Raw genomic sequence first — 9,207 nt, forward strand, 5'->3', positions numbered from 1 at the left:
TTTGCAAGTTTAATTCTTTTTTTGAAAAATCCTTTTTTTTTTTCATCCGGGATCAGCAAAGCAGCCAGTATATCAAAATATTAAAAGTTGATTAAATACATTAACAATTTTATACGTTGAATAAGACAAATGGACACTCTCATATACGTGATAAAAACTTAATTTTGGGACCTTAATTCACTATAAAGAATAAGAAATTAGAAGGTGATAATAAGAAAATAAATTAGTTCTCGTATTATAAATTACTATGAGTTAAAAATTATAATAAATATATATTATATACGGCGAACAAACAAATTTAATGTAAAAAGTTAAATTTTAACAATAATTAATCAGTAATTGATATAATCTTTAGTCGTGATCAAAATATTAGTCATGATATATATTATGGCTGTATTTGTGATAAATGAAAATTAATAGTGGTTGGCAATTATAATTAATTAATATTTACTAATTAATCATACCAAAAGAATTATATTCCTTTCTAGTGATTTTATTGTTGAGGTATGAGGGGCACATTAGCAGTAGAATACCTCTACATTTGTTAAAGTATTATCTTTTTACAAGAATTTAAAATCCTTGCATTAGATCCAAAATTACGACATTTTTATAGGCTTAAAGACCAAACAAGTCGTTTTTTTTTTTAAAAAATCAAATCTAATGTTTAACAACCCAAGCAAAAAAGGAAAAAAGATTAATCGTGTTTAAGAAAACTTTTTTTTCCTCATTTTAAATAATAATAATAGTAATATATTAGACTTTATTTTTTGATATATGCAAGCGTCTTACATTGATTGTAAATGATGAATTTGAGTGACTTATAAGTTCCAGGATCTTATCTCTCTAATATGTCAAATTTTAGAACAAAATCGTGAGATTCATATGAAATCAAAGCAGAGAATAACTCATGTAATAAAGTGTTGCTCGAGTCGCAAGTCACATCATTTAAGATCGTATGTGGGAACAAGACCATGTGTCCATCTCAAGTCCTTATTTGGGGAACTGACGATGTAAACAAGCGTCCGATATTAATTACAAACAAGGAACTTGAGCAACTTATATGTCCTTATGAATCTTCTCCATAAAGAAACACATTACGTCAAAATCACAAAGATCTTACAAAACTAGAATATACAATACCTTCTACGATAAATACCTATCGAATCGCAATCCACATTATTTTTGTAATTCTTTTTCTTACAAAAGCCTAAAGTCCAAGCACAAAGTCTCAAACTTAATTTAGAGGGATTTGGAAATATTTTGGGCAATGGGGTATGTGTGCAAGTTGTGAGTAAGTTTTTGATGAAAAGAATGTGTCGGTGTCCTCTATTTGGCATCCCAAAGTTCATCACACTCTCACTCACTTTTGGGCATCCCAATATTCCCTTTTGAATTTTAGGTACAACATTGTTTGATTTCATTATCAAATTGGTCAATCCCAACCCTAATTTCTTTTAATTATTTATTGCCCCATTCTTGAAGACAACCTCCCCTTTGATTGCTCCATAAATATTTATTCAATTCACCAAAGACCTTTCAAGGCTAAAGTAGTCTTTTTCAGCAAAAACTTAATAATATTATTAATCTTACTTCCTAAGTTAGAAATCAAACCATCTTAATTTTTTTAATGTAAAATAGTGTTGTATTTTGTGTTTTATTTAATACACACACAACATATATTTATATGACGTGTTTTCTTAGATATGCAAATATATTTAATATAAATGTAACATCAATTTATGATAAAATACGCAGACTGCAAACTAAGATTGTAAAATTTCCAAAAAATTCCCAATTTTATGAAATAAACACACATAATTATTTATACGACACAAATTTCCTTTAATTTCAACTGGATAAAAAAATTATGATTTTGTTTGAATTTAATTTACGATTTCATACTTTTTCAAAAATAATAATTAAAAAGATGTTGTATTTGTATATTATATCTAATAATCAAGAGAGCATGTGATTAAGTAATCTATATTCTTTTCGCTCTTCAAAAAAGAAAATCAAGAGAGCATATGTGTTGGTGAGCAATTGCATAAAAGGAAACAAACAAAAGGCAAGGAAAAAAAAAAAAGAAAAAAGGGAAAAAACATTAAACAAAGCATTAAATTATTCCTTGTTAAAGATTCTCCACTGTATGTGTTTCTGTTCTTTAACATTTTATTTTTTTTCCTAGAGAGAGAAACCTCAAAAAAATTTAGGAGAGAGAAACGGGAGGAGGGTGGTGAGTGGTAACATTACAGACATGGGCCAGGTTTTTTTCCCTTTTATCTTTACATTTCTTGCTTACACTTTTCCTGGTCTTTTCTAGACTTTCCTCTCTTTCTTTCTCTTGCCTTCTGTAAAACACATCCCTATTTCCATTGCCATGAGCATTACCATTACCATCTCTCTATAAAGTTTTCTGCTTTGTTTTTGTGGCCTTTTTCCTCTGCTGAAACCTTTTCCTGAGGTGGGGTCTTTGAATTTTTGACTTTATTTACTTCAACATTCTCACTTGATTTTAGCTTCTTGCAAAGCTTCTTCATTTCACAATTAGGTGCCCTTTCTTTTTCTCACCTTTTTCTCCTTTTTTTTTTCTGGGCTTATGTTTCTACTAATTTTTCTTGCATTTATTGCACTTCCTTAGCACACATCACACTCCCCTTTGTTTTTTCTGTTGCAGTTTCATTTTCTTGGCTCCCCTCTTTTTCCCTTGCTTTTGTGTTGTTTACTTCCTGTTAGTGTTAGCAGCAAGAGGTTGGTGTGTGGGATATTGTGCTTTTCTAGTTTGGATTTCGTTTTCTGTCTTCAGCTTTTCTCTTGAATCTTGCTTTTCTGGGCTACTCACAAAGTTACAGGTTTTTTTTTTTTTTAATTTTTTAAATTTCCCTTCATTTTTCTGCAGTCTTTTTCAGCATTGCGAAAGATTTTGATCTGGGTTTTTGCAGATTTGGGGCTTTTGCATTTTGCTTCACAAGAATTGGAGTGTAAATCTTGAAAAAACTGTTTTAATTGACTATTTTTTCTTTTAACAGGGATTGACGAGAAAAGAAGAAGCAAAATATGGCAGGAGGTGGAGCTCCAGCACCAAAGGCAGATGAGCCAGCGCCGCACCCACCAAAAGATCAGCTTCCAAATGTTTCGTACTGCATTACCAGCCCTCCTCCATGGCGTCAGTGTCTAATGAATTTGTTCTTGTTTTTTCACTATTTAGTATATTCTTTTGTTTTTCCTTTTAGTTCAGTGTGGATTCCTTTGGTCCGCCTGTTCTTTTTTTCTCTATCAGCTGGGGAAATAATTGGTAGTTGATTTGGTCCTTTTCATCATACTTTATGTGTGTGTATATTCTTTGTGTCAATTGTTTTCTAGGTTTTGGTAGAAAGTGTTAGCAGAATATTTGCGTGGAGCCAGTTGTTTTATGATGTATAATTTCTGATACTATGTGATGGTATCCATGTGTGGTCAACTAGCACCTAATATGTTCTGATTCTTGTGACGCCTTTCGATTCTTCCCTTGCTTTTCCAATTTTTACTTTTTGTTTGTTGAAGAATTTTTTATGTTGTGTGATTGAGCTTCGTTCGACTTTCCATAAACGGATAATTGTGCTATATTTTGAGTATGCTCCGTTGCATATCATGTTTTCCAGCAAATTTGCCATTTTGGATCTAGAATTTTACTGTAGTCGGTCACTGATGCTACTCCTGATTCTAGAATTGAATTTTCTTGGTCATGCGCTTGTCCAATTTGGGGTTCATTTTCAATGTTATTTTGTTTGGGTCATGCACAAGATAACCCCAAATTCATTTGAGACAAACTTCTAGAAAGTCTTGTATTCTCTTGATATTGCAGAAGAAGTCTTATCCTATTTATTTAGGTATCAGCATGGAAGTGTTTTATCTAAATGCATGCAAGAATGGGTACCGACTGGAATTTTTTGACAAAGCGGGGTCAATGTTTTGCAGCTGAGGCCATTCTTCTTGGATTTCAACACTATCTGGTCATGCTTGGCACAACAGTCATCATACCCACTGCCCTGGTTCCTCAAATGGGAGGAGGAAATGTGAGGCATTAGAATGCTGATTCAATTTCTGCAGTTTGATTTTGTTTGAATTTTCTATTTGATCAGCTAGCCTTACATGCATGCGTATTTCTTCAGGAGGAGAAAGCAAAAGTTATTCAGACTCTGTTGTTTGTTGCGGGCTTGAACACCCTGTTACAAACATGGTTTGGAACCAGATTACCTGCTGTCATCGGAGGTTCTTACACCTTTGTTGCGCCCACTATTTCGATTATCCTGTCTGGTAGATGGAGTGATCCAGATCCTGTCTCGGTGTGTAACATTGGCTCTATTTCTTTTGTACTTTCAATGAGGATAAAATGCAGCCTTGTGGTTAGACAACCAAAGCTCATGTTATGGAATTCTTCTGCATAAAGTAACTGTGCTGAATTGGAAGAAGCTAGTGCTAATAGGTATTAGGACTTAGCATTGTGGTATTTTCCTAATACATCTTTACATGCAAATGATTTTGCAGAGGTTCAAGAAGATAATGCGGGCCACCCAGGGTGCACTTATAGTTGCCTCAACCATTCAAATAGTCCTAGGTTTCAGTGGTCTATGGCGTAATGTTGCAAGGTATACCTGCATTACCTTATTGATATCCATGCCTCAAGTACACTTGTGCTCAAGTAAGTGAACTGTTGCCTTATTATCATTATATTGTAGCTGGCCAGCTCCGCACTGAAGACTGAAGCAAATCTGCTCTTTATGTCTTAACTAAATAAAGATGATAATGCAATTTGAAAGTGTAATTTTAATTCAAAATTCTCGTGTTGATCTTGTTGTTTATTGATACAACTAAATCCAATTCTTTATGGATGCCACAGAATCTTATAAGCAGTTAATCAATATGGATGTCCTTTTCTCATCCAGTACTTTGTGTGCGCTAGTGTTGTCAATTATTCATCCATTATGCTTAACAATGGTGCAGGTTTCTGAGTCCACTTTCAGCTGTTCCTTTGGTTGCTCTTGCTGGTTTTGGGCTCTATGAGTTTGGTTTTCCTGGGGTATGTGCAAGTGTTTACTCTCTCTCTCTCTCTCTCTCTCTCTCACTCACTCACACACATACACACACATTCACTCACTAACACACACACACATACAAACATGCATGCGCATGCTCGTGAGAGGGTTTCCCTGAGTGGTTTTGTGCTGTGTTTTTATGCAACTGACTTCTAAATATTAGTTAAACAATTAAATGATCTTTTCTTGTTTAGGTTGCCAAATGTGTTGAAATTGGGTTGCCGATGCTCATCATTTTGGTTATCTTTTCTCAGGTAACACTTTAAATGTCAGGTTGACTTAATGTGTTGTTTCATAAATCCGAAATCAAATTTCAAGTGATGTTTTTAATTGATAAAGTTTGGTGCATTTATACCTGTGCTATCTTTAGGTAAAACTATCACCTCAGTTGTTAATTTGGTGTACTGTGAGATTTGCCCGTTGCCATGCACTCCAATAAAATAATTTTCTTGTTATTTGCAGTACTTGGCCCACCTGATACGTCCAGGAAAGAATATCTTTGACCGTTTTGCAGTTATATTCTCAGTAGTAATTGTGTGGATTTATGCCCATCTACTTACTGTGGGTGGGGCCTATAACGGAAAGGCACCCAAGACGCAAACAAGCTGCAGAACTGATCGTGCTGGACTTATTGATGGTGCTCCATGGTAAGATCAGGTTTCTGCTTGATGATAGCAATTACTTCCTTCACATTTTTCTCTCTACTCCATTTGTTAAATAACTTGCGTCCTGAATGCAGCTTAATGAAGACGATCTTGAGTCTGTTTGCTCTAAATATTTTTGTGCAGCTTAACGTACTGGATTCTTGAGTGTCATCTGGTTCTTAGATTTACTATAACTCTGTTTGATATGGGGAATGTTGTTATTTATCACTATATGCCATTTTGCTTATTCTAAGATGGAACTCATTGTTGACTTATTTGGGATGCTAATATACAACTTTAGAATTTATATGATATTAGGATGCTTGTTAGTTAATCGGTGTAATATGGTCTTCAGTTCAAGCAAACATATTTTTTTCCTTCAGTCATAGACACTCCCTCCATCAGGAGCTGTATGCTTGTCTCATTTTCTGATTCTCCACAAAATTTCCCCGGGAATGGAATTTATTAGCAGTGATGTAGATACCATTTACTTTTGGCCCATTTAAGGACAAAACTTATGAATGCAAACAGATCTCATTTCTGAGTTCTCATCTTACCATATTCCAATTCTCAAGCTTGAACTGTGCAACTAACTGTATAATAGTCAATAAGTTTTCATTTCGTCCTTGTAGCAGACCTCATTGCTATATACACCGCATTTTTGAAAAATAGTCTGGACTTTGGTATTTTTTTCCCCGCCCCATATTTGATGCATTAGCAGTTATATAATAAAATTTTCTTGGGCTTGCGCTTGCAGGATAAGGGTTCCATACCCTTTCCAGTGGGGCGCACCTTCATTTGATGCTGGTGAAGCCTTTGCCATGATGATGGCTGCATTTGTTGCTCTTGTCGAGGTTATTTTCACCCCATTGACTATAACATCCGTGTTTACTTTCTTTTCAGATTATAATTGGGCAGCATAATAAAACGGTAGCTAGAAGATACCTGCTTATCTGCTTTAATTCTTCAATGTTGTTGATGGAGCAGACATGCGTGCCTTGAGGACATCAAAGCAACTTCCTTTCCTATGACAACATTCACTATCTCCAGTCTGCTTTTTCTCCTCTTTTTCCTTGATGCTTGTCCTGCCTATTCTCTGCTGGCTAGTCTTTGCCTCATTCTGATTTGTCCTTGTTGGAGAGAAACAGAAGATTTTACTTTCTTTTGAAGTCTCGGCTACACCTTTACCATATACTTGCTTTTGGGACTGAGTCGATGTTCCATGTTTAGGTATTCCGTTCGGATAAAAATAGAAAAGAAACCTCCTTGTCGGGCATTTGCTTTGTCGCTCAAACTTCTTATCTAGGGCAAAGTTACATTGTACTCGTCCTACGATTTCTTTAATTATATTTTAACATGTTTTCAACGTGAAATGCAGTCAACTGGTGGCTTTATTGCTGTGTCTAGATATGCTAGTGCAACCCCCTTGCCACCGTCTATTCTCAGCCGTGGTATTGGCTGGCAGGTAAATGAGGCATCTTACAGAATCCCTCTCCCCAAACAATACTGTTATTGCATAGATGAAAAGTAAAATATTTGAACTTCACCTGTAAAGATGAAAACTTTCTACATGATGGTGGGTTGTCCTTTTAATAAATTATCACAAGGAAATGCTTTAGACAATGAGAATGCATGGTTAACTAGTAAAATTAGGATCACCATTTCCGAGCTTTTAATCCTGGATTTAGTAAAAAACTGTTCTTTATCTATGTACATATACCAGGGTGTTGCTATCTTGTTGTCTGGACTGTTCGGGACTGGTAATGGATCATCTGTATCTATGTAAGAGCCAAAACTTGGTTGATGCATATTTATTTCTCGCATGAGATTCACCGATGACATACTAGTGCTTTTCTCCATTCCTATGCAGTGAGAATGCCGGCCTATTAGCACTGACGCGTGTTGGCAGCCGACGAGTAGTACAAATATCTGCTGGATTCATGCTTTTCTTTTCCGTTCTCGGTAAATAGCTCTCGGCATCTTGTTTTCTTATTTAAGATTTGCATTCTTTCCCACGTGAATCTCTTTAACGCACAATGCTTGTCTTCAACAGGGAAGTTTGGAGCCGTTTTTGCTTCTATTCCAGCCCCTATCGTGGCTGCTCTGTACTGCCTCTTCTTTGCATATGTTGGTGAGTATATACAATCCCAACTAAATATTCTGAGCTCACTCTCACTCTTGGACTTATAAGACAACTTATTCTTTTCAATTGCGGATACACACAGGTGCGGCTGGTGTAAGTTTTCTTCAGTTCTGCAACCTCAACAGTTTCCGGACCAAATTCATACTAGGCTTTTCTATCTTCCTCGGCTTATCAGTGCCCCAGTACTTCAATGAGTACACTGCTATTAACGGATATGGCCCTGTCCACACATCCGGCAGATGGGTATGCTCAAAAGCGAATCCCACAAATACTTTACTTGCATTTGTGCTATGCTTATGCTGTTTCATTTTTTTCTCATTCGCTCGTCGTTTTATAATTCTGACTCACCGGGAGGTATACACAAAAAGCAAACCCCCATTTTGTTTTTTTCTCATTTACTCATCGTACTAACTCTTTAAGTTGTTATGCTCGCCAGTTCAACGACATCATCAACGTGCCGTTCTCGTCAGAGGCTTTCGTCGCTGGTATTCTTGCATATTTCCTGGACAACACGATGCACAAGAAGGACAGCCAGATAAGGAAAGATAGAGGCAAGCACTGGTGGGACAAGTTCCGGTCATTCAAGACCGACACGAGAAGTGAGGAATTCTACTCTCTTCCTTTCAATCTCAACAAATATTTCCCATCTGTGTAATCAAACGAAGGGAAGTCGGGTTTTCTTTCGAATTGTGCTCGCCCGATGGGTAACTAAGGTGTGATCACTGGGACAAGTATACCACTGTTCTTGTATTTTGTTACATGGGTAATAGAAGTATAAATAGCTTAAGACAATGCTAAGGATGCCTTAGATTATTCTGTACTGTTTCCTGTTCTTTTCTGCTGTAAATTTACTGGTTTATATATGGAGTAGCATCACCCAAGTTTTGCTGCTTTTAAATTTGGATTCTCTTTCTTTTTTCTTTTTTTTTTTTTTTAAAAAAATCAATTTCTTGTTAAAGAGAAGTCTTCTTGACTTATTTTTGACCATTTCTACATATTAGACCTCTGGATTTCTGCGGGAACTTCCATTTCAATTTTCATATGAGAAAATGTGTATTTTTAATTTTATATAAATTTTTTTGCGTATTCATTACTACATGATCATTTTGATACATTCAAATTTAAATACATACTGAAAATATCGAAATTTTTAAATCAACAAACATATTTAAAGTAAACAAAAGGGCAAGCACTATTAGTACAAATAGATAATGCATTTATACTCGTGGTGCTAAATTTATACTCACGATCTTTACTCCATAACTCAAATCATTATATATTAATACTATTTACGACAATAAAATAATATTAATGTGAAACGAAAACATTTTCACGAGTTTTAGTTGTA

The 9,207-nt window shown here is 35.3% G+C and overlaps 1 protein-coding gene across 4 annotated transcripts; it reads left to right on the forward strand.

Moving 5' to 3' along the window:
* On the forward strand, positions 2,304-8,757 carry LOC105168719 (nucleobase-ascorbate transporter 6). 4 transcript variants are annotated; one of them, XM_011088860.2, is made up of 15 exons: positions 2,304-2,548; positions 3,027-3,163; positions 3,955-4,052; positions 4,149-4,322; positions 4,525-4,625; positions 4,981-5,056; positions 5,267-5,326; positions 5,535-5,719; positions 6,474-6,570; positions 7,095-7,181; positions 7,440-7,498; positions 7,587-7,678; positions 7,770-7,847; positions 7,942-8,102; positions 8,296-8,514. In XM_011088860.2, exons 2-15 carry the CDS (start codon positions 3,055-3,057, stop codon positions 8,512-8,514), a joined length of 1,596 nt encoding a protein of 531 aa, XP_011087162.1. In that variant the 5' UTR covers positions 2,304-2,548; positions 3,027-3,054. The 4 variants fall into 4 exon arrangements, with proteins under 4 accessions (XP_011087162.1, XP_011087158.1, XP_011087161.1 ...); XM_011088856.2 differs by having other exon boundaries at positions 2,304-2,461; XM_011088859.2 differs by lacking the exon at positions 2,304-2,548 and adding an exon at positions 2,589-2,748.

Source organism: Sesamum indicum, linkage group LG8 (genome assembly GCF_000512975.1).
Source record: "Sesamum indicum cultivar Zhongzhi No. 13 linkage group LG8, S_indicum_v1.0, whole genome shotgun sequence".
NCBI lineage: Eukaryota > Viridiplantae > Streptophyta > Magnoliopsida > Lamiales > Pedaliaceae > Sesamum > Sesamum indicum.